Source organism: Anguilla rostrata, chromosome 9 (assembly GCF_018555375.3).
Source record: "Anguilla rostrata isolate EN2019 chromosome 9, ASM1855537v3, whole genome shotgun sequence".
Classification (NCBI taxonomy): domain Eukaryota; kingdom Metazoa; phylum Chordata; class Actinopteri; order Anguilliformes; family Anguillidae; genus Anguilla; species Anguilla rostrata.
Genome location: NC_057941.1, coordinates 41,516,638 through 41,542,549, shown reverse-complemented (window position 1 = coordinate 41,542,549; position 25,912 = coordinate 41,516,638). Strand labels below are relative to the sequence as shown.

The 25,912-nt window shown below is 46.1% G+C and overlaps 1 protein-coding gene across 4 annotated transcripts; it reads right to left on the bottom strand.

Annotated features, from left to right (window-relative positions):
- Window positions 1–407: 407 nt before the first annotated feature.
- On the bottom strand, window positions 408–24,672 carry ankfy1 (ankyrin repeat and FYVE domain containing 1). Of its 4 annotated transcripts, XM_064352188.1 has the most exons (26): window positions 22,130–22,188; window positions 21,568–21,608; window positions 20,766–20,958; window positions 19,652–19,770; window positions 19,432–19,567; window positions 19,094–19,217; window positions 17,284–17,433; window positions 15,100–15,265; window positions 14,462–14,666; window positions 14,163–14,231; window positions 13,069–13,271; window positions 12,571–12,668; window positions 12,269–12,476; window positions 12,088–12,186; window positions 11,502–11,655; window positions 10,703–10,871; window positions 9,807–9,925; window positions 7,103–7,259; window positions 5,897–6,097; window positions 5,327–5,503; window positions 4,648–4,795; window positions 4,194–4,284; window positions 3,676–3,800; window positions 3,398–3,544; window positions 2,590–2,680; window positions 408–2,115 (listed from the first exon to the last, which is right to left on the bottom strand). In XM_064352188.1, exons 1-26 carry the CDS (start codon window positions 22,171–22,173, stop codon window positions 1,983–1,985), a joined length of 3,567 nt encoding a protein of 1,188 aa, XP_064208258.1. In that variant the 5' UTR covers window positions 22,174–22,188; the 3' UTR covers window positions 408–1,982. The 4 variants fall into 4 exon arrangements, with proteins under 4 accessions (XP_064208258.1, XP_064208259.1, XP_064208261.1 ...); XM_064352189.1 differs by lacking the exons at window positions 21,568–21,608; window positions 22,130–22,188 and adding an exon at window positions 24,404–24,672; XM_064352191.1 differs by lacking the exons at window positions 21,568–21,608; window positions 22,130–22,188 and adding an exon at window positions 22,210–22,332.
- Between the last annotated feature and the right edge of the window lie 1,240 nt (window positions 24,673–25,912).

The window sequence follows — 25,912 nt, the reverse complement described above, 5'->3', positions numbered from 1 at the left end:
AAAAACAGTTTGAATAGGGATTTTTAAAGCCGTGGATATTGCAACTATGTCTTCTGGGATTCTCAGGTAGAGACAATCCAAAGTGAGCAATATAATAAATACCAGTAGAAGCAAAGAAAACCTTGTACTTCAAGCGTCAATCAGATTTGATTTGTGAATTTCCTTCAATACCATTACTCCAAGCTCTTGTCCCTTTGTGCCTGCATATTAATTTTCACCTGTTGGAATTTGCTGACAAACGCTTACTCAAATGAGTCTTTATATGTGATCATTGTCACATTGTCTTGCATTATAAGTCACCTACCATTTACGCAGAAACCGGTCTGCTGTTGCAAGACATACAGTTCATACACTCAACATTGATTTGGTCTCACACATACACACAATCTCCGGTAATCCACAGGTAGTAATATAAAAAGACCACTTTAATTGAGCATTGCTGTGCACTCAAACTTGTTCACTCCAACATGTAGGGAGACGAAACATGGATGGCAGTTATTCTGAAAAATAAATGTGAGTCAAAGTTGCTGTTCTTTTTTTTTTTACGACCTTTATGTAAAGTTGTCCTCCCTTTTGTTCCAGGAATACTAGAGGGAGGGACAGGCTGAATATCTGAGCTAACAGATACTATACAATGTGCATAAAAGATTAACAATGTGCATAAAAGATTAACAGAGGCAAGTTAAGTTTGTCACATTGACAAAAAGCACAAACTGCATTAAGTACAAAACAGTTGTAGTGGTCAAAAATATTATACATTTATCTGTACAATTTAACATCTAGAGCGGACCATTAACCCCACCCCATTCTCCCTCCCAAAATGATCAGAAATGTCTTGTAAATTTGATAAAGTGCACCAGCTTAGCCTAGCTATAAGGAGAACGTAAAGTAATTCATGAAGGGTTACAAAGCCACTTGATGCAATTTGACGGACTTTAACGATAACTTCTTAGAGTGACAAATCAACATAGTTAAGGCTCAGAATGAATGGAATGTATACTTTGCTGACCTGGGAAAAACGTGATGTCATGTTTAAAATGTGAGCAACAAATGAAGACTAAAGTTTTAGTCTCATTATCAAAAGGCTAGGATTGGTTACTCTGTATTTCCAGAACTAATTCCCAATTCTGGAATATTCCCATACACAGCTAGAAACTGGGTCACACTGACTGGAGATGAGCAAACAAATGAGCCATTATTTAATAAGTGTATGATTCATGTGATATAGCACAGAAAAGAGTACATTAAGAGTAAATTAATAATAGTCCACTGATGATGCGTTATTTCCATTCCATGGACATTATACCATGTTTCTTTAAAGTTTTAATTTTAAAAGCAAGATATAGTAAGCACTGCAAAGGATTCTGGTGATGGTGCATTTTTATATACTGTACTTCTGTATCTTTTTTAGTGTCTTATCAGTATTGCAACCACTAAATCGTTAGTTCAAAGGGGCCTATAATTAGAGTAGTTATAATTTTAAATTAAAGCTCAATTTTTAGGGTTCAGGTTTTGGAATCACCTTTTAACCAGAATGTAATACCCAAAACATTTTAGGTATATCTTACTGGCAGGTAAGGTTCAATGTTTAATTTTGACCATTATGTGACTTTCAAGATTCTTAAGTACTCCCCATCAATAGTAGGGGTGATTAACCCCTTACACCCCCCCCCCCCCACACACACAGCCCCCCCACCCCTTTGCAAAACTCCCCCAACCAGCTCTGTCAAGGAGCCATTGGACTTTTATTTTTCTCCTCACACAATTACTTTGATCACCAGACCAGACTATTAAATTCTACTTGAAAGTCCACTATAACGCATATAATTTTGAAAGACTGGAATAGTACAGAAGTAGTGGTCCAGGGTTTCCCCAGGCCTCTCTGCGGACGGCCCGTGGGGTCCTCCAGGCCGGACTGCGCGCCCAGGCGCCCGTCAGGCACGGTGGGGCCCGGAGTGAAGGACGCGGGGTTCCGGCGGGCATTACGACACCCCCCCCAGAGTCAGCACGTCGAAGCAGATGTCGCACACCCGCACTGGCTTGTTCAGGTCAAACTTGATGATGGGGATCTCCTTCAAGGAACACTTGTGACAGAGCAAGCGTCCACAGTGGCGACTGGAACCGGACAGAAGAGAAACAGAAGGGTTTAGGAAGGCAATGATTTGTGCACAGAAGTTGCACTAAAGAAGCTAAATACATTGGGTTTTTCTTAAATGTGAGACTTCTTCAGAAAACTGACACTTCCTGAAATGTGTAGCTTAATGTCAATCAATAAACACACACCCCTTTATCAGATATGTTCCCTATCCAAAACATATTATGCTAGTTTCTCTGCAATAAATCAATCAATTTAATCCATTTCAAAATGCCCAGTTGTTATGAAGTGGAAATGCTACTTCCAAAGGGCTTCACGATTTCCAAGACCGCAAAAAAAAAAACTGGGCTGCAGAGGAAGTCTTGCCCAAACATCTCTGCAGAAACGTTCTCTCCACAAAGTTCTACATTACCTTTGTGAAGCATATCAAATTCGTTAAAACCACAACGACAATCGTTTAAGAGGTCACTGAAGGCCCAACTTTTAGAACTCACCAGTGATGTTTCCGAGTGGTGACGCCAAACTTCGCAATGCATTCGTAACAGTTTGATCCATCACACCATGGTGGTTCTTTGGACAGCATGTCTTCCAGAGACGTGGGAGAGAAAAAAGAAATGTTGCAAGCGCTTGGCTATCAAGGTCTAATGACCAATGTGAAGGTCATGTGACCACGGCAGTCCATCACTGCAACTAGGTCTAATAGAATACACTATATGACCAAACGTATCTGGACACCCTTTAGTCTGGGGCTGTTTTTCATGGTTTGGGCTAGGCCCCTTAATTCCAGGGAAGGCAAACCTTAATGCTACAGCATACATTCACATTCTAGACGATTCCGTGCTTCCCCAGCAATTTGGAGAAAGCCCTTTCCTGTTTCAGCATGACAATGTCCCTGGGCAGACTTCGACGTCCATATAGAAATGGTTTTGTTGTGAACGGAGTGGAGGAAGTTGACTGGCCTGCACAGAGCCCTGAACTCAACTCCAACCAGCACCTTTTGGATCAATTGGAAAGCCAACTGCGTGCCAGGCCTAATTGCCCAATCAGTGCCCAACCTCACTGTTCTTTTGGCTGAATGGAAGCAAATCCGTGCAGCAATGCTTCAACACCTAGTATAAAGCCTTCCTAGACGCATAGAGGTTGTTATAGCTGCAAAGGGTGGACCAACCCCATATTAATAATTTTGCAAGGGATGTTGAATGTCAGGTGTCCACATACTTTTGGCTATGTAGTGTAGATTTCAATGCAATGCTGACCATAACAGAGCCCTCTATGGCCAGCAGTGTAAAGCGAGTAACTCACCTAGGAGTCTGAAGAGCAGCTGCTTGGTGGCGACCTGGTAGTTGAAGATGTTGATGCCCTGGTTATTGGTCACACCCAGCCGAGCCCCAGCCCTCACGATGGCCCGACAGAGGTTAGCGTTTCCTTTCATGTATGCCAGCAGAAGCACTGTAATCGAGAGAGACAGCATCATATTATTATCATAAAAACACTCTACGGTGTCATAATAACTGCCCTGACAGAATCGACAATACTCAGGTAGAAAAATCACAGGGTGAACAGCACTACCGTTCTCTTACCTGTGTTCCCTTCACTGTCGGGTTTGTCCAGAGGATACTCAGGCATACACTCCAGGAACAGTTCAAAGATGGCTGCCGCATTCTCCTTGCCATACTGGCCCAAGACATGCATGGGTGACTGACCCCTGCAACGACAACGTGCTTACAGGAACACCCCCACTAATGATCACTGAGGGACCTCACCTCCTTGCTACAAAAAACCGAAACACTTCAGAAACTGTGGACTTCAATTCAAATGTACTTAATGCTATTCAGGGCAGAGAGAGAGAACACTGGGCTCACAGTATGGATTAGCCCAGTGAGACTTCAGCATGGAAATACAGGAGAAAAAATATGTATAACTTGAGTTATTGCCCAGGCATTAGAACAGGTTAAGTGTGGACTCCTGTTCACGACGATACAAGAACGACAGTAGGAAAGATCACCTAGTCTTATCAGAAGGAAGATGAATATTGGCACCTGGAGAGGAATGTATTTTGAAAAAGCATGCAAGATGACTGCCAGAATGAGCGCCCCACCTGAGATTGAAGGCCTCCGCGTCGATGTTGGACTCGGTGAGGAGGGCCCGGACGTTGCTGAGGCGCCCGTGCATCACCGCGAGGTGGAGAGCTGCGGGACGACACCGGCTACGTAACTAAGGGCAATTCCCTTTGGGCTCAGTAAGACTATGTATGGACACTCTCCAAGGTTTTACTAGATGATTTTCCCTTATCTCAGGAAATTACCTACAGGTGATGCACATAATGCCTCAAATGTAAGGGGTGAGGGATAACAGTAAGTGATTTTCTGCATTAAATCAGATTTACAGTCGTAAGATTCTACTGTTACTATGGTGACGCTTGGTAGCGCAACAGAAAACTAATGCTATCTTCCAGCTGTTGTTGAAGGCATGCTGCCTCAGCTGCCCTGAAGACATAACGGGTGACATGTAAAGAGGGGAGAGGAGGCGGGGCTCGCGGGCCACGTTCCCACCGTTGTTTCCGTTCTCGTCCACGGCGGCGAAGTCCACGCCGTTCTCCAGCAGCACCGAGCAGATGGTGGGCAGGTCCTGCTGGGCCGCCAGGTGCAGGGCGGTCTGCCTGTGTTTGGTCAGCTCGTTCACTTTGGCTCCGGCCAGCAGCTGCAGACGGGCGCACACAAAGACGGGCACGTCTGATTGTGCTCTCACATCCTCATTCACACCTGTCTTTAGTCCCGCGCACTGATTACGTCACACAGTAGGCACAACAAAGAAACTGGATGGCCTGAATGTCTCATTATCATGATACCATTTTCTTTCTTTTATATTCAAAACATTTAACCTTATCCAGGTGAAAAGCCAGGAAGATAAATATTTGATTTTGATTGATTTTCCTCAACACAGACTGGCACGCTATTCTCTGCAGATACGTTATCTACCTATTGGTCAATTTATAACCAGAATGCTAGGAAAGAACAAAGCCACAGGGTGACGTGAGGTTTGTGATTAAGTGTCTGATTAATACTCTTCATTGACTGGGGCCAGTCTTTCTTCAGTAAGCGTCTGACTCGTGCTCATCACTGCCTGACTAATGCTCCTGATTGGCTGGCTGCAGTTCTGGGGCGGCTCGCTGGCCTGCTGCTTTGCGACCCGCGGGTCTGGCGGCAGCTCTGCCGGGGCCGGAGCCATTACCAGGTTACGGACGATGATCTCGGAGCCGGCCTGGACGGCCAGGTGGAGGGGGGTGAGCTTGGCCGCGTCCTGGACCCGGGAGTTGACGTTGGCCTGGACGCTGATGAGGAAGAGGACGCTCTCGATGTCCGAGTTGTGCACGGCTATGTGGAGGAAGTTCCGCCCTTTGTTGTCCACCTGTGAGAACCAAACGAACAGGAAAGAATTTAGAGCTACTGATAGTATAGTACTGATAGTAATAGTCTCCCAATGCTCATTAGCTGACCTCTGCTAAAGCTAAGCGCCCAGTCACATTTCCAATGCTTTCAGAATTAGAGAGTGATTGTAAAAGGGAGGGCATGACAATGACAACACAATATACACACATTAACCTGTCATCAGTGATGTCTGGTTGGAAACGAATGAACAGAAATCTTATATTGTCAAACTTATTTAGGCAAATTCAGACACAACTAATGATGCAACTGAACAATTCCGCCACAATAATGCCACAATAACCCCTTGGTGTCCAGCATGGAAAGACTCGGCCCATTTCGGGACCGGGCGATGACATTTAGCCCCTCGCCCCACCTGCTCGGCCGCGCCGGGCTCCCTCTTCAGGATGGCCTCGGCGGCCTTGTTGTTCTTGTGGGTCATGGCGCAGGCGAAGGGGGTCATGCCCTGCCGGTCGCGCACGTTCAGCCGGATGTCCGGGTGCGAGATGAGCAGCTGGATGATGACGCTGTGCTGGTTGCTGATGGCCACGTGGACGGGCGCTCTTCCCTCCGCGTCCTGGGGGGGGGGGAGGGGGTTGACATACAAATTCAATGCCAGCGTGGGCCTCTCCTTCCTCCATTAATTTATAAGGCACCAAGGACTGGTCTGCTAGAAGCCCAAATGGGTTTTACAAGAGGTTTCATTGCTTCAGCCCAGCAAGGGTCAGAAACTTAATGAGATAAACTTTTCCCTCTGGAATTCATTTTCAAATTCTGATATCTTTCATCTACAGAACACCTGGTAAATATAAATCCCAATTAGCTAGAAGTTCATTGTAACTGTAAGGTCAACTGCTAATCATTCTGCAGAGAAAAACAACATGTACCCTTGAAATTAAGCGAAGATCTTTTGAATATGAATATTTGTATGAATGTGTATGGGCAAAGGATACCCAAATGGAATTGATATGTTGTGATTGAACCTTGCAACGAATGAAGGGATGGCATCGAACAATCAAGAAGAACCACTGAATGAAAAAGCTTAGCCTGTATCAATAAACATTAACCCATTTTCATTTCTGGGAATAAATCCAATACTGAAGAAAAGTGCCTTCATACAGCATTTCCTGTGAATACAATGGCAGCCTACCAAGACCTTCCTCGATACATTCAACCAATGGCCATCCTCCAAAACACCTTTTGTCCAAAGTAACTATAGAGTATCTGTTCTACTGAGAAGAGTAGCTTGTCTCTTTGTTTATAGACTTCTAACATGAAATTAACGTTTAAGGAAACAGCCGTTCAATATTTTTCATTACAATGAAACTTGTGGTGCCAAGATATCCACAGGCGGTTTAACTGTTGGTGGATCTACATGGCGAGAACCGCTCACCCAGAGCGTTTAAATAAATCAATTTCATTAGAGGCAAGCAACTAAAGCTGCAATACTTCTTCAATATCAATAAGTCGATCTTAGTTTTCATATAATGCCATTTACAAGCATTTTCCCACTCAGCAGCTCACAATGGACATCCAAAGGAATTTCTGTAGGGAATCAAAAATCTGCTGGTGGTGGACTGACCTGTGCATTGACGTTAGCCCCGAATTCCAGAAGGCACTGTACCACCTCCTCCAGGCCCCAGCTCCCGGCCAGGTGAAGGGGCGTCTGTCCGTCCCGGGCCTCCTCATCCCCCTCGCCGTTAGGCCCCGGCTGCCGCGGGCTGTTCACGTCACACCCGCTGGAGAGAGGAGCGACGGTCACATGGGGTCAGCGCCATGGTAACCCCAATCAACACTCGCCCTTTCATCAATCACAGCTACACTATATGACCAAAGGTATCTGGACATCCCTTTGTCTGGGGCTGTTTGACATGGTTTGGGCTAGGCCTCTTGGTTCTAGTGAAGGCTAATCTTAATGCAATGACATTCTAGATGATTCTGTGCCTCCAACTTTGTGGCAACAGTTTGCAGAAGGCCCTTTCCTGTTTCAGCATGACAGTGCCCCTGGGCACACGGCGAGGTCCATATAGAAACGCTTTTGTTGAGATTGGTGTGGAAGAACTTGACTGGCCTGTACAGAGCCCTGACCTCAATCCAACACCTTTGGGATCAATTGGAAAGCAAACAGTGAGCCAGGCCTAACTGCCCAGTCAGTGCCCAACCTCACTAATGCTCTGCTGGCTGAATGGAAGTAAATCCCTTCAGCAATGCTCCGGCATCTAGTATAAAGCATTCCCAGAAGAGTGTTGCTATAGCAGCAAAGGGTGGACCAACCCCACATTAATGCCCACAATTTTGGATGAGATGTTAGATGAACATGCGTCCACATACTTTTGGCCATGTAGTGCCATCTAATGGAGACACTGCCTAGACTAATCAGGTGTGTACTGCATAAGTGCACTCTGTTTCACTAAATAATTTAAACCATTTGCTTTCGGTTACAATTGTGATGGGTTCTGTCAACAGTCCATGTGGTCTGATGCTCATTTGTCTCATCAGGTTCAAGACTAGAGACCAGGTCCTTATGAGGATATTTTTAAACATGACAGTGAAATAAATAAGTTGTGACAAACCACCCAATGGTGATTAATGATATATAAATAGACTCTGCATGTTATGAATACTCCTAGGTGCAAGGTACAATATGAACAGCTGTTTCAATTAATATATAAAATCTTCCTGCTGAATGTGGATAGTCCACAATAAACCCTCCCCCCACCCCCGCCTCTTAGGTGCAGCATTAAGCGTTAACTTGGCTCAGACTTGTTTCAGTTCCCAAGCAGTGTTCCAAAACACTAAAATGTGTATGTTTCATTGTCTTAACCTAATAAACGTAATTGTCTGCATCAAGCTTGACTACAGCTAGACTACGGACTGATGTGCCCTATCAGTGACTTGAAAATGTTATGCCTTTATTTAATTGAAACATTATATTCTCACACTTTCAACGGGCCGTCATGGCGGGAATGCGGGGGCTCAGTTGATCAAAGTAAACAGATGTGAAAACAGCTGTTGGGTCAGCAGAGCAGAGCACTGCTCTCAGCTCTTTCCTAAAACAATGGAGATCCCCAGGGGATCGTTTCAAAGCAATAAAGCCACACTGCTTTGATAGCAGTGTCCATTTGCCATGAAAAAAAAATGCACTAAGTCAGCTGGATTACTGCCATTGGCTGTAAACTGGTATTTCAAATATGAGGTGGAAAAAAGATTTTAAAGGCTGATACTACCCTGGTAAGAATAAATAGCAGAAGGACTCATTAATGGCTGTATGCAATTTCCCAAAACATGTCCAAATACTTCCATTCGGGAATGCAGGACAGAGAGGGAATGTGGGAGTGAGCGGGAATGCCAGGAGAGAGGGGGAATGCAGAACAGAGGAGGTATCCGGTAGTGAGTGGGAATGCAGGACTAGGAGGAATAAGGGACAGAGCGGGAATACGGGACAGAGCGGGAACGCGGGACAGAGCGGGAACGCGGGACAGAGCGGGAACGCGGGACAGAGCGGGAACGCGGGACAGAGCGGGAACGCGGGACAGAGCGGGAACGCGGGACAGAGCGGGAACGCGGGACAGAGCGGGAACGCGGGCAGAGGGACAGAGTGGGAATACGGGACAGAGCGGGAACGCGGGGCAGAGGGACAGAGTGGGAATACGGGACAGAGCGGGAACGCGGGGCAGAGGGACAGAGTGGGAATACGGGACAGAGCGGGAACGCGGGACAGAGGGACAGAGTGGGAATACGGGACAGAGTGGGAACCCGGGACAGCGGGAATACGGGACAGAGAGGGAACGCGGGACAGAGCAGGAATGCGGGACAGAGCGGGAATATGGGACAGAGCGGGAATACGGGACAGAGCGGGAATGCGGGACAGAGGGGGAATATGGGACAGAGGGAACGCGGGACAGAGCGGGAATACAGGACAGAGCGGGAACGCGGGACAGAGGGACAGAGTGGGAATACGGGACAGAGCGGGAACGCGGGGCAGAGGGACAGAGTGGGAATACGGGACAGAGCGGGAACGCGGGACAGAGGGACAGAGTGGGAATACGGGACAGAGCGGGAACGCGGGACAGAGCGGAATCGGGACAGGGGGGGAACGGGACAGAGCAGGAATGCGGGACAGAGCGGGAATATGGGACAGAGCGGGAATATGGGACAGAGCGGGAAGCGGGACAGAGCGGGAATACGGGACAGAGCGGGAATGCGGGACAGAGCGGGAATACGGGACAGAGCGGGAACGCGGGACAGAGCGGGAATACGGGACAGAGCGGGAATACGGGACACACCTGCGGATGAGGAAGCATGCCATGCTCTCGTTGTTCTCGTCAATGGCGCGGTGGAGCAGCGTCTGCTGGCAGCCTCCCGGCCCTGCGCTCCAGCAGGTGGCGTCGCAGCCGTGCCTCACCTGCAGTGACAAGGGGCGGAGCCAACAGTGAGATCACCTGCTCTTACAGCACACACCTCAGCTCCTCCTCAAACCTGCAATTCTGAATAATCCATTTAACCTGTGCTGATATTCAACATTTAAATGTTTATGACTGTTAATTTCATTTCTACTGAACTGGCAAGAAGCGTGATGTCAAGAATGACAAGTATTAAAAAAGCTCTACGCATTCACATCTGGGACAAGTAAAGACAATAAAACTGCTGGCTTACATCTATCTTTATGGCAAACAATAATGATTGAGCACGAAGCAAGCAATGTATCTACTGAATATTTGCTCAGTTTTCTTGCAGGAGCACTGACAGAAGCGGATTGCTTTTGCGCTCACTTACACTCATATGACAGAGTGAATCATTTGCTCAAGGCTCAGTTCCATCTACTTCAAGTCCGTTACACAAACAGGCTCATTTTTCAACCTGAAAGGCTACAGGCCCCAGCTAAAGCCACACAGTGCTCAGACTGACTAGACGCCTTATATGGTTTTAACTCCGATTTATTTGCTGGCCCAAGTCCAATGCATTTTTCATTTGAAGATGTTTCCAGCAGAATGTTACTGATCATTAACCAAGCGAGCAATCTGTGGCTTCAGTTTAGTGCCTTCCTGACCGATGTCACCTGCCACTCTAAACACAACTGCTGGAACCAGAATGGACTCCACACAGTCCCCTGCAAAGCAGCAGCTTTCCAGAGCCACTGGTCCCATTGACAGCGTGAGGAGGCAGGAGGCGGCTGGTTCACCAGAGTGGAGGCGATGTCCTCCAGGCCGTTCTCCAGGGCCAGCCACAGAGGCGGGTTCCCCTTCTCGTCCATCACCGCCATGTCGGCACCGCGCGTGCAAATGGCGTCCACCACCAGCGGCAGCTGGTTGCTGATGGCGAGCTGCAGCGGCGTCTTACCGTCCTGGGTCCTGCCGAAAAACACGTCAGCGTTAGACACCAGCTCCCAAAACCAACCCCCCTAAGACAGGGAATCTCAAACCCAGCCCACGAGGCCACTGGTACTGCTGGTTCTCTTTTCTACCCGATAGCTGATTGATTGATGCAGACCTGGGTCATATTTGTTGACGTATTTGTTTTGGATTCAAATACTTTTCTGTGCTCTATTGATCTTACCTGGTGTAACTTGCCAATATGACCAGAAGGCGGGGTTTGCACTTTTTGAGAGAATTTAATTGGTTCCAATACAATTTCAATCCCGTAAAAATACGTATTTGACCCAGGTCTGGACTTATGCCACTGATTGGCCAGAGATTATTGCACCTGGTGTCACAGGTGTAAATCAGTCCTGACTAGCAGGGAAGAATAAAAACCAACACCACTACTAGCCTAGGGGCCAGGTCTGAGTATACCTGCCCTACGGCCTTATTTGATCAAATTAGACACCGGGAAAAATGCTATATCAAAGACTGCAGAATGCACATCCACAGAAAGAAAGTAGTACTTCTCTCAAGTGAAATGTATATGCTGCACAACACTGACAATCTATCCGCGTTCAGCACGTGTTAGCCAGTGTAGAAACGCTGCGGATCGGGACGCACCTGACGTTGATGTCGGCCTGGTGCTCCAGCAGGAAGAGGGCGCTCTTACTGTCCTGCCTCTGGATGGCCATGTGCAGCAGGGTCTGCCCGTTGGACATGGTGTCGTTGATGGCCGCACCCGAGCCCAAGAGCTGGGCGGCTATCGTGTGCATGCCTGACAACAGCAAAGCGAGTGAGCATCGGGGCTTTAAAAAAAGGCAATAAATCATTTTCACACATCATTACAGGATCCTTCAGGTTTATTGTGCCTTAATCCCAGGCCCATGATTGCAACTACTGATCACAGAGAAAGACAGATCAGCATTCAGCTTGCTATTAAAGAACAATTTAGGCTTAACTTGCAGATATCTATATGTAAACAACATATAAGATTATAGTAGTACTAGAAAAAGAAAAAGAAAAAGTAGTAGTAGTCCTAGTGAGCACTAGTACTAGTACTAGTAGTAGCACTAGTAGTAGTAGTCCTCGTACGAGTACTAGTACTAGTAGTAGTAGCATAGTAGTATTAGCGTAGTGGTAGTTTGATAAATGACTTTTGTCATTAAACCCATTAAAACTAAATAATTCTCAGTAACAGAAAGCCTACCTGTCCAGAGGGCCAGGCCTAACACAGTCTGGTCCACAGAGTCTTTGAGGCTGAAGTCAGGGATGATTTGCAGGTTGTTGGTGGCGTGGAGGGCATTGGCTGAAAAAGGGCAAACATCAGCCATTCAGAGCGGTTATCTCCCCGTGAGAACGAAGCATTTCCGGAGCGCGCGCGACGCTACCTTTCTGTTCCAGGATGACGGACACCACGTCGGGGTGGTTGTAGACGATGGCCATGTGGAGGGGGCTCTGCAGGTACACGCCCTGCCCCCGCTCCTCCTCGGGCAGGGCCTTCTGCGTCTGCAGGTTGGGGTTGGCCCCCTGCTGGAGCAGCTCGGCCGTCAGGTTGGCCAGGCCGTAGCGGCAGGCCGTGTGGAGCGGGGTCTCGCCCTGCGGGAGGGACGGGCACACGGGGGGGGGGTTTAACCGGCGTACGAGACGAGGGGCGGGGCGTTTTTTACGGTTAGCGGTTCGAGAGACGTACCCATTTGTTGGTGTGGTTGACCTGGGCCCCGTGGGTGGCCAGGAAGAGGGCGGCGGCTTCGTTTCTCACTCCCGCCGCTCTCTGAAGGAGGCAGTTCCCTGAGGGGGCGAATTTAAAAACTGTAAGCTACTGTAGAATGACATCATCCATGCAGGCCACTGTAGAATGACATCACCTATGCAAGCTAATGTAGAATGACATCACCCGTGCAAGTTACTGTAGAATGACATCACCCATGCAACACTCCTACCGGCTATCCAAAAACCTTTTAACATTACTATCCGTACAATCAGTATTACATCAGCGATTTATTCTGATGCCTTTACAACACATTATTACAAACGAGTAGCACTAAACCATGTTCCGCTTAGGAAAGCCTAACAAACACATAAACCCTGGACTGTCCACCGGTGATAAATTACACAATGCTCTCTTTCGCAGGGCATAAGAACCAGCTGGGAGGTGCGGGCACACGGACGCGAGGGGCGGAGTCAGTACCCGTGGTGGCGTCGGGGGCGTCCGGGTTACTGCCTCGCTGGATTAGCCTGGCCGCGAAGCTGTTCTCGTCGAAGGACGTGCCGTTGACCACCGGCGCCTCGTCCTCGAAGGGGTTGACCGACTGGTCGGAAGATACGGTGATGTACTGGAGGGCCAGCCACAGGGCTGTGCTCCCTTCATGGTCCTTCAGCTCCAGGTCCAGCCTGGCCAGGAGAGCACAAGGGTCAGCGCTCAACACCGCATGCGGTGCCTCGACGTGGAGGAAACGCTGAACTGGGATAAGCCATTTGCTTTCGGTTACAATTGTGATGGGTTCTGTCAACAGTCCATGTGGACTGATGCTCATTTGTCTCATCAGGTCCAAGACTAGAGACCAGGTCCTCATGAGGATATTTTTAAACATGACAGTGAATAATAGTTGTGACAAACCCAATGGTGATTAATGTATAAATAGACTCGCATGTTATGAATACTCTAGTGCAAGGTACAATTGAACAGCTGTTCAATAATATAAAAATCTCCTGCTGAATGTGGATAGCCCACAATAATGGACTGGTGCAACCCTGTACTGGCGACCAGAGAACTCATTTTGTATCACTTCTGGTTGTTACCATTTTTTTCCACTGTAGGGAGACGACTAGGGCCCTGGACCCCAATTACCACCCCTCTTCCAGAGATATATTTGTTAGCTTGTGAAAAGCTCAAGAACTATAGTTCTATAGTTATGTTCTGCCAAAAATAATAAGAAAATAAGTTCAGTCTTTTCACAACATAACAGTCTCCAAATTATGGAGAGTAGTATCGATAAGAGTATCAACAGGTAATATCGGTATCAATACCAGTATCAATAACATCCTAATGATGCCCATTCCTAGTCAGTTTGCAGCACTACACGCTAGCACACGTCTGACACCCCAGAAAACATCACATTACATTTACATCAAATCACTGAGCAGATGCTCTAGTTGAAAAATATTTACAAAGCGCAGACAAAAAGGTTAAGTAAAGAACAGTAAAGTCACTGGATTTAAATTGGTCCAGTCTCTTCACGTTGGAGAAATCACCATACCAGTATAGGCCGCCGCGATACTCACTGCTTGCACTGTAAAAGCTGGTTGAAGACGGGCTCATTCCCAGAAACCACCGCTTCATGTAAAGGGGTTCTGCGGACAACGCAGGAACACAAATCTCAATATCGGAGCACAAACTGCATTCAATGGAGATACATTCAGTCAAAGAGCACCTGTACTTGGGAGAATCCTAAAATGGAGGGTTGCTTAAAGAAAAAAAAGCACAGGTCACTCACTACGGAAACTTCCAGAAAACCCAAAGCAGTGCAGCAGGCCTGCGCGTGCTAGCCGGCCGCTAACGGCACGCGGCGCCCCGTACTCGCCTGCCTTTGCTGTTCTGCATGTTGGGGTTGGCCCCGGTCTTGAGCAGGGCCTCGGCGATGCGGGCCATGCCGTTCATCACCTCCCCGGAGTGCTTTTTGGGACTGAAGGAGCAGACCAGGTGCAGGGGCGTCTCCACCGCCCCCACCGTGGCCGCGTTCACCTGGGCCGAGTGGCGGATCAGGAAGGTGGAGGCGAACTCGTCACCTGCGGTCAGAGGGAAGGGTCGGATTGGCTGTTCAGAGAAGGGCTGTGGGCGTCCTGGCTCGATCAACCTCACACCCTCTCCACTATCATGTTTAAACCGGACATCACTCTGCATAAACTTAGCAATTCTGGACACTGAATATGTCGTAACGCCAAGAGAGAGAGAACTGTACACCCATAACTGATTCTCAAATACCACAGGGATTTTACACTCTATTTTTACTTCATTGCCCAATTTGGAACAACAAATCAGATTAGCAAGCCTGTCCTAATTTGGGCAGAGGAGAGATCCTGCCGACTGAAACCTCCCCTGATTGGGTGAAGCTACGGCCGATCTTGCATCGCAGACTGCACTGGCGCAGTCGGGACTCAGCTCCAGACTGCGGCGTAGCTCGCTACGCTAACGGCGAGCGCTTCGGCCAGACGGGCGCACCTCTTTGGATGGCTTTGTGCAGAAGGCTCCAGCCGCTTTGGTCCACCATGTCCACGTCGGCCTTGTTGTTGACCAGCGTGGTGGCGATGCTCTCCAGCTTCCGCGACAGGGCCAGGTCCAGCGCCAGGTCCCCGTTGTTGTCCAGCTCGTTCAGCTTCCCCGGCAGCTGAGGGACAGGGGGCAGAGGGCCGGAGAGTGAGTCTGAGACCCCCTTTACCAACCGCCGTCATTCAACACCTCGGGTGATCGGACAGCAATGGGACAGCACTCAACCACGTACAAATACCAGTGTAAATGTTCCCAAGACGCATGGAGGACGAACTGTGATCTGATCGCCTAAGCCACCTCAGGAGGTGGTCCGGGACACTCTGTGACCACGCTGAACACAGGTGTAAGTGCAGATGGGTCTTCAATCCACACGTAACAAGTACATAATCGGAAATACGTGTTCGTGTAGCTTCTCAGATGGCCACCGTTATCTCTTAAGGGACCCATTTTTTATTGCAGACAAAGTAATGTCTGCAAGTTCGTTACTATATCTTTCTATGGTACTCGCAACCTCAGGAGGGCTGCGGTTGTTTGACTTGGAAGTGACTTTGGATCGTGATCGACACTGCCTAGCCAAAAAAAGAGTCTCCTGCATTCGTTGTAGCATTGTTTCGACAACCTTATGCAACGTCACAACATTTATTTCCATCCAGAATTGAATTAATTTTTGGCCGAGATCTTGTATTGACGACGGGAGAGCTGAACCACTCCGTAAAGTCTTCTCCAGTACATCCCAAAGACTTTCAATGGGCTTAAGGTCAGGACTCAGTGGTGGCCAATTCATGTGTGAAAATGATTCCTCATGCTCCCAGAACCACTCTTTCACAATTTGAGCCCGATGAATCTTGGCATTGTCGTCCTGGAATATGCCCGTGCCGTCAGGGAAGAAAAAATCCATTGATGGGATAACCTGGTCATTCAGTACATTCAGGTACTCAGCTGACTTCATTTCATTGCCGCATAAATTAATAAAATGAATGCAATTCTGGACGGAAATAGATGTTGTGACGTTGCATAAGGTTGTCGAAACAATGCCACGACGAATGCGCGCCGTAATCAAAGCTAAAGGCGGCCCAACAAAATATTAGTGTGTGCAACTTTTTTTTTGGCCAGGAAGTGTAGATACAATCTGGATACATGACGCACGTTAATGCTAGGTGTAAAGGGGTCAAACAGAAACAAGCCTGCAGCCGAAACAGGCGCTTCTGTCAGAGATCAGAGAAAGATTAGCTGAACCTGTTGTTCTTGGCCTAAGTGATTGCAATCAGTTCTAGAAATAAACCAGTGTGACCAAAATGAACCACAAGCAGACAGAGCATTCAGAAATTATGGACTTGTGAACACTGAGAGAGAGCATACATCAGGCAGTGCCTGACAATGAATAAGCCACAGCTGAACAAGGCCAGTGTGTCCCCATGTTTCATTGCATCCGCAGGCTCTGTGTGAGAAATGACTCTGCCGCTCTTGGTTTTAAAGACACTTACAAGCTCATTTTGATCTGTTAGTGACTGAAGGTCAACAGCAGAACATTGTAACTGCAGGTAATCATTACACTTGCTTGAGCCTGCCTGCTTGTATCTTTAGGACCACCAAAACATCACCTGAGGCGTTCCATACATGATCAGAAACACAATGTAAGAATATGCTGATTAAGACATCCAGTTCCTAGCTGTGTGAAGATACAGAGCACTTGGGTTTGAAGACATAACTTATTGGACTTGCTTTGGAAAGTATAATGTGCTACAGGTGAAAATACTGGCTAAAACAAAACATAAACCAGGGCTGCCAAACCCTGTTTCTGGAGATTTACTGTCCTGCAGGTTCTTACTCCAGCCCGGACAAAGCATACCTCTTTATTTAACAGAAAGAGATCTCATTGAGCTGCTAATTAGTGGAATCGGGTGTTGAAATGAAACCTATAGGATGGTAGATCCCCAGGAACAGGGTAGGGCAGTCCAGGCATAAACCATGCCACTATGAATAAACTTAAATCCAACCAATAGCAATTAAGCAGCATGACCAACACACGTACAGCAACTGCTCATTGGTTAAGGGAATCCTGCAATAAGGCTGGGCTGTGACCAGCCACATTCCTTAGCTGACTGACTGTTCGGGGCTGGACTGTAAAGACAATACCTGCGAGTCCATCTCGATGAGGTAGAGGAAGACCACGTCTTCCCGCTCCACTTTGATGGCTTTGTGAAGAGGAAACTCTGTCTTGGACTTGATCATCTTGTAAAGCAGCTGTGCACTCATGGTGCAGAAGTCCTCCTTCCTCAGGTCATCCTGTGAGCATACGTGGAAGAAAAACGTCTCATCAGCAATGCACTCTGCGATAAAGGCTACATTACAGTTAGCATGAGGTATCAATTCATAATTTTGTTAAAGATTCTTTTGTAAACACAAATTGTGGAATTATACATTCAAATATGTCTGAAGGCCCATTTTCTTAAGTTAATGATGACACAATTGCTTAAACCAAAAGGTACGAAAGCCTTTAAACTTTAAAGTGATTGTCTATTCAAATGCAGGTAATCCAGCTAATAAATTAAAGATTGAGAGACAATGCAGGAGCAACAGCTAACTATGCTAGAGGACGGAGAAGCACGTGTGCTCTCTCCCAACAGTGAATGTAACCCAGAGAAGAGGTCTGGCCCAAATTCCTCCACCGCGTCTGGCCGAGGCCACTCAAGATTTATGTTCAGTTGTTTTCAAAAATGCAGAAAAGACAGTCCCTCAGGTGCCAGAACAGCAGCCATTTTAGAACCAGTCGAAAAAATGTGCTGGCCTAGAGCTCACACACATCTTGGTCCTATTAAAAAATGTTTTAAAAATTTTTAAATAAGCAAAGGAAAGCATACGCAAAGAAATGGCTTTGTAAAGCTTTTGAAGTGAAAAATAATTACATTTTTCCTACAGTTGACACAAGGACATTCTTAGATATGTCAAGCCACTAACACTAAAACATTTCACTGGTTGTGAATTGGCCACAACTGCTACACTGAAATGCGAGCATGGACCTTGCATGATTTTAGCACCTAGTTGACATCAATCTTAAAAATTAGAACCTTACAAATGAGACGCTCATGTGAAAGTATACTTTCACTTATTTTCATATGTTCACTTATCAATATTCAGCAGAAAATAGTAAAATGTGCATGTGCGCGTGTGCTTGTGCGTGTTTACACACATTCTTATATTGCCAGAAGAGACAGTGGCCACAGTAAAGGAGCAGGTGATCATATTCAGTGGCTTCAGACACCGGATTATAATACATGGCAAGTACTCCACCCACCTGTCCAAAACATGTCAAATGGGAGCAGATTCTTTTTCACGGGTCTTGTTTCATAACCATCAATGAAATAACTCTTGAGAAGACACAAACCGCAGGCAGTGACAGAGCAGCACGGAAAACAGTCCAGCCTTCACATAAGCAGACAGTAGCCTTATTACTCCATATGTACAGTCAAGCAAGAAGCAACAGCCCCGTGTGAAGCATACAGGCCCGTTTCATCTAGCCCCTAGATTGTTAAGCCCTCATCACCCTTCCATGTTCATCATCTGAAGCTCAAAAGCAGACTTCATGTCTTGGACATGTGACTCTGTATATCAGGTGGGCCCTGAGGACCTTCTGATAATGTTCTCAATCAGTTTATACTCTACCTTGCCTTTCTTAAGGGATTGAGGACCATGATATATTGCCATTTTTGGACAAGATGATGTCATCATGGCTTTGAGCTTCTGTCTCACTGGGGCCACCCTCCACATCAGAGCTCTCTTTGTCATGGTCAGGAGCATACTCAACTATCTACTTGAGATAGATTAGGCTAGATGACAGGTGCACCACCAATAAAAGAGGAGAAAGCTAGTAAAAATCATATTTCCATGTTTGTTTTTCTGTTTGTTTCTGTTTCTGAAGATGCGCAATGAAAGAAAGACTCCTTACCCAATGGCTGGCGATGATCTCGCCGCAGTAGTTCATCAGGGTGGTGGCGTTTAGCTCCTCGGCCGTCTGATAGAAGCGAATGCAGTTTCTCACGTTCACCGATGACATCACCCCTTTCTCACACCTGTCCAAGAGCAATGTGACAGATGAGACAAGCAAGGCACTATATTCACGGTACATGCACTTTTAAAGTAAATAAACCAAACACTTGCATCACCTGCAATGATGAGCATACAGAAGGTCCATGTAACAGCCCAGACATAGTCCAAAGTTTGCCCATAAACCACCTGGGAAGCACATACGAGGAAATACAAAACCAAAATTGAGGCGACGGTTACCTTTCCCGCAGCTGCTGAAGCTGGAAGCGGTTGGCCAGCTTCATGAGGTCAATCAGGAAGGCGTCATCCTCGCTGAGCTCCAGCTCGTCCGTGTACGCCCAACGCAGCATTGCCATGGCGACCTCGGGGTTGGCGTCTGCGGGCGCAGAGGTGCGGTCAGGGGAGGAAGGTGCGGGAATTGCGGTGCGGTTCACGGTCGCGGTGTTTACGCATGACTCACCCGATAAGTCCAGCTCCGTTGTGGAGGCCAGGTTGGCCAGGCTCCAGACTTCGCTGCGAGCCGCCAGCACAAACTTATGAGCGCTGTACCTCGTCTCTCCCACCTTCACCTTCAGGTCACTGCCAGATGAACAGAAACGCATTTCAATGCACATCTACAGTCTGGTCTCCGTCCCAAATTTTATTTCTCAAACGTGGTTGTACTCGTGTCCTTGCTCCCAATCTTACTTCCAAAAAAAGCACATGCTGTGGCTGTAACTGTTACCACCTCAGGCTGTGGCTCGTTGCACAAACCACACGACACCACAGACAGCCCAACTCAACAGGCTTACAGCTCATTTAGAGCTCAAGATGGTAGCCGTAAACCCTAAATACAGTGGAAAGTGACACTGTTATAAAAGGTTTGTTTTACAATAAGTGTGACTGACATGGAGTGGATTCTTTATTTGGTGAAGTCAACTGCATAGACAAAGCCTCATATCCAACTCCATATGCTGCCTTGATTGGTCAGAAAAACAAGGCAACCAATCGCCTAACAGGAGACGTTCCTTGAACGATTCTACAGATGAGTCAGTGGGAAGATGTGCGTCGCCACGGCGACAAGCACCCATTACATTAACATTGTATTACATTTATTTGGCAGACACTTTTATTCAATGTGACGTACAATAAGTGCATACCGAAAGTCACTGGAACAACTATAATACACAGGTCACATAAGGTACAATATTCCTTATGCAACAGCTATTCATAGCCAGGAACACATTAAGTCCAGTTCACACAGTAAGCATTAGGCTAGGTCGGAAAGTTATGGTAAGTCAAACTAGGAGGCAAGACAATGAGCAACAACACCAAGATAACGACACAAGTGCAATACAAGTGCTGGGTAGAGGTGCAAGTGTAACATGAACAAATTAGAAGGATGCAAGTGATAAGAGCAATTCTAGAGTGGGAGTGCCCTGCACAATAGTGATACTTAGTCCAGGTACAGTGAAGAGATGTGTCTTCGGGCCCAGCGGAAGATGGACAATGACTGACTAGTTCGTAGGGGAACAGGGAGTTCGCTCCACCACTGGGGAGCTAGGGTGGAGAAGCTCTGAGGTAGGGACCCTCACCTGTACTGGTCCTGCTGGTAGAGTTCCCCCACGATGGTGAGCAGGCGGCCGATGAAGGACTCGCTGCCGCTGTCCTGGCTGGCCTGGGCCGCCAGCATGGCGCAGCGCCGCTCCGTCTCCGCCAGCTTCTGCTGCATCTTCACGTACTCCTGCCGCAGAAGGGCAAGGTGCTTCTGCAACTTGGCCACCTCCTCTGGGGTGGGAGAGCCAAAGAGAGCCGCTGAGAAAGGGCCAGCGCGAAGGTGCGCCGCGTTGCCCGAAGGGCGTGCCTACAAACACGGCACGCCCAAGCAGCACAAGGCCTGGGCCACGGACTGACCGTCCTCTAAAATCGCTACAGGCCATGGACACGCAAATCTGGACCTCAAATCCAGTTCCAGTCCTGGTTTTCTTTTCCCCCCAGGTAATTAACTGAACAATTAGTGCTACTGATTGGCCAGGCTGTGATCACACCTGACTCCCAGGTAAAGGGAGGGTGGAAAACCAGCAGTTCTTGGACCGCGAGGGCCGCGATTTGAGTAACTGGGGTCTAGGCTACATTACACATCCGTGCCGAAAAAGCCAAGTTAATTCCCAGGTTTCCAGAATGTATTACTCCAGCTCTTGCTATGCACTGAACTGAAAATTAGTCATTTTAAACTTGTCACTGTTCATTCATAAATGACACTAAGGCACTTCAAAAAAAATAAACACAGACTCGTACTTAGCTATATTGTACATATACATAATCCTTAGTTCACCAACCGGGCCTGTCATATTGCATAGCATTACAGTTTATATCGATTTAAGAAAAATACTAGACCTGTTATTTGAAATGATACGAGTCTCAGCCATGCAATAGCCCTGTGCACGCAGGTAGCAGGGGTGCAAGTGGACAGGATTACAGATGGTTTCAACAAATACTGGAAAAACTATTCAACATTTCCCTTTAAAAGCCAATGAGTCCTGACCACATTAGAAATAAAGGCAGGGTCTCATTCAGGCACAGATGGCTAAATAAAACACAAAGTGGCAATACAAACATAATGGCAGAATACAGAGCAGAAATCACACTTATCACGAAATGGCATTCACAATGAATAAGCATCCAATTTCAGCACAGAGGAGCCCTGTAACCTGCATGAATGGATACTGGATTACTTTATTCTCACTTTTCTTAAGATATAATTAGTAGCTTGGTTGGTACAGACAAGTTGAAATTGCTGGTTGTTCCTTAACGTAAAACTCATAACCTAGATATTGTTTTAGTAAATATCCAGCTGCACAGTAGAACTGCATGTAAAATGACTAACTGTCCAAAAAGAAAACAAATTAGCCTAACTAAATCTGTAATAGTACCATTAACTTTTTCATTAAAAAATTACATGGAAATGAGGCCGTTCAGAATTTCATGAGGCAGGCTGAGCATAATAACACGGTGCAAGGCAGTAATCAGTGAAATTACATCCACAGCAACAAGCAGAGCAACAAACAACGGCGTTGACAGGATTCCCCAAGCTGCTCGAGTGAGGCAGGAGCCAGGCCCGCTCCAAGTTTCCTTTTCTTGAACTCATCCTTAGTTTCAGTTTATGGAGAACAGCTGAGGAGGCAGTTCACGCCCCTCCCACTCGGAGGCCCAAACATTTCCTGCTACTCTCTGCGCTCAGCAGTGTGCGCGGAACTGAGAAAATCGCAGGAAAACCTCTGCTGTCTTGCGCCAGTGGATCTACAGGAAAGACAAATGCTGCGACAGCAAGAAATGCGGCGGCCAACAAAAACTAAACTGATACCGGCGTCTTTTGCGCTAACGAAATGTCGTTCCTTACGGCAATCATGGGATTAAAAAGACTGATGTGATTGAAAAAATGTAGGCTGGGCTGATGCTGTGTCCAATAGTTTTAACTGAAGCTAGGCTGCTTTGTATAAGCAATTGTGCCAGACCTGGCTAACAATTCCCAGACCAACGACTGATTAGAATCAAGACATACCTACGCATAACCCTAAAAAAGTGCGGATCATAGGCTGCTCCCAAATATAATTAAATGACTTCTTAGTTCATGCGGTGGCAGTGTTGAATAAGGTTTTGTACTGTAACTACATGCAACTGGTACGCACATATAGCTACCAAGCTCCTCCACTTTCATATCTTGTAGTAAAAAAAATAAATAAAATCATAAGCTAACATAAAAAAGGCAAAATACAGAAGACCAATTGCACAGCCAATGAGTGCAATTGCCTTGGAATGTCATAATTAATGTTATTTAATTATTATATTATAATTGTTATTTGATCCATTGTATCTTCCAGTTAAGGAATATTAAACAAATAATTCACCAATGGGAAAATTGTGAGCAGTACCTAACCAGCGAATTCACAGGAGAGAAGTAGGAAACAGGACGGTGAGCCATAATGGACAGGCAATATTAACAGGAAATGGTCGTGGTAACTCGCTAAAGCTTTTAGTCGCCTAGTCGAATAACCAACCCTAGGCGTTAGATAATTTGCGATTAAGGCCAGACCACCCCTATCTTGGTCTGACGTTATGACTTCTGGCTGGCAAGATGCCTAGGAAACCCTCATTATACGAACACAAATACTTTGTAAAATAGCCAGCCATTGCTGTTAACGAATTAAGATAGCTGGCAAAATGAAATACGTTTTTAACAATTAACAAGAAAGAAAATTAGCTAGAAATTTCATGTCTACACTTCATAGCTATCTATGCAAATGTTAAATTTTTTCATATTTAGTCCACAGAATGGAATTATCCACGAAGCAAGCTAAATACAATGATTGACAGTCTGGCCAACGTTATCTATAGCTGCAGTTCACCGGCTATACTGGCAACTGATGATGCCGTATTATTGGTTGGTTAAATTAGCTTGCAGACAAGATGATATAGCTGGGTATCAAAACAACAAACTAGGCTAAAAGTATCTATTATACTTAAGCTTACGCTATGTAGATCCTGTGTATCCGAGCCAGCTAACGTAAATGACAATTAAATTAGCGTTACAGACAGGATGATGTTTGGCAATATCAAGATCTCAAACAAGTTAGCTAGCTACGTTGGCAGGTCAAAGATAGCCCAATATGCAAGCCGAGACTACTAAACATCTTAACTAATAACTCACAGGATAGTTTCAATATAGCTGCAAGATATTTTAGTTAGCTAGTTTTATAAAATACGTGCTTTTTAGCCAGTAGTGATAGCTGAAATTAATAAAAAGGCGGGGATTCTGGACATGACTGTTTAATAAATAATAACCAGCAATGAAAGATGACTTCAAATTCGAGAACATTTAAACAAGATACCCGAAGGCTAATTCACACCGTTTCTTTTTCGTACATTTTTGTTGTTAATCATGCAAGAAAAACTGCCCAGTAAATCCCGTGGCATTCAGCACCAACACCACCCTATTCACCACCTGACTGTGTGAAGCAAGCTGTGGCTAACTAGCTATCAGGCTAACCGTTAGCTTCACGAAATAGAAGACGTACTACGACAATAAAGCGGAAATAAATCATGCGTTCCTTATTTAAACTTTTGCGCAAAATATTCAGAAAATGCTTATATGCACTACCGATGATAAAAACGTTTCAACCTGCGGCAAAGAATCGTAAGGCGGTGTAAATATGTTCAGAAATCATTCTCATACCTTCAGCCATGTTGGGTCGGGGGAACTGTTCCGTCTTCTATCGCGAGAGGACGAAGAAGCAGGGCAGGGCCAGCCGAGAGGGGTAAGGAGAAAGTTTTTGCATACGAAGGAAGCAGTAGGTCTGTGGAAGAGATAGTGAAGGCACCTGGATGGTTCATAAGGCTGAATCTTTTACAGCGGCAAGTGTCTGTCTATCATCAGGACTTTGATCTCTTATTGCAAGCAAAACTAAACAAGACTGAAACCTTGAAGCCGGTCCGCGACATAGACAATGTCCGGTATAGATAACTGGCATTGATCACGTTAATGCAGAAGCGGTGCGCCATCTAGCTGGTTTTGACACAAAAAACAGCGTTATTTGCGGGGGAAGTGTTACAATTTCCCACAATGATATTTGTTGATATTTCAAAATGTGATTATAGCGGCGATCCAGACTTGTTCCTTTCTCGCGAATTTCATGTATATTTCACAAAATATACTTGTTTTGAAAATAAAGGCGGCTGGTAATGTTATATCAAATCGGTAGTGTGCATTAGGCTCATGCTAGCAATCTCACTGGCTAGTGCGGGTGAAGTGGACAAGTGGCCATTGTCTGAACTGTAGCCCACTCGTGGAGCTTTCAACCGATCTAAATTAGGCAGTTCTAGGCAGTTCAGAGGTTTTTGTTCGGGCCATATGGTGCAACTCAACTTGGCAAACACCTGACTGAAGACACTGATGCTTCCAATGGAAATTATTTGAATGGGGACATGCATTTCATCACTATTTTACATAAGACAGAAAATTTTCAATTTACACATACATTTCTTAAGTAGTTTTAGGTCTGTGACACTGTCAGACCTGGGTCCAACATGTATTTGGTTATTCAAATGCTTTTCTGTGCTCTATGGATCTTGCCTGGTGTAATTGAGCTTGCCAATATGACCAGAAGGCAGGGTTTGCACTTTTTGAGAGCATTTAATTGGTTCCAATACACCAGACAAGATCAGTAAAGTGTAGAAAAGTATTTGAATCCAAAACAAATACGTATTTGACCCAAGTCTGGACACTGTATTGGGAACAGGATTTGTAATACCATGAAGCTATTATGCATTGCTCAGTGTTCTTGCTGAAGTTCCAGTTCATATAACCCTAAGTAACATTGGCTTGAAATCCATATCGCAGACAGGGATATATTACAATGAAAAGACCTCAGAAGTGAAAAGGCTCCAGATGTGTCACAAATTCATTATCTAGCTCAGGACCTAAATGATGGCTCCAATATTCATATAGGTATCCACAAACCAGTTTTGTTGGTTGTAGATATGCTTACATAAGCAGACAGAAGTATCACATACACGACAGAAATACATTTAATATAAGAGCTTCGCTGTGGGTTTCTGACTTCTGCTTTTGCCTTCCACAACACAAGTTACAGTTTCTAAGACTAAATTTCCCAACCTGGTCAGCAGATAATACTGAAAGTATCCAAAATATCCTTTAATTCACATAAAAACGGGCCAATATAAA

Coding starts and splice junctions, on each gene's coding strand:
- ankfy1 (XM_064352188.1), bottom strand. CDS start 22,173: ATGCTCAGCCTGCCTCATGAAATTCTGAACGGCCTCATTTCCAT. Junction 19,771..20,765: donor TACCAGCAGGACCAGTACAG/GTGAGGGTCCCT, acceptor TTCATCTGGCAG/TGACCTGAAGGTGAAGGTGG. Junction 9,926..10,702: donor AGGACATCGCCTCCACTCTG/GTGAACCAGCCG, acceptor TTGTCACTGCAG/GTGAGGCACGGCTGCGACGC.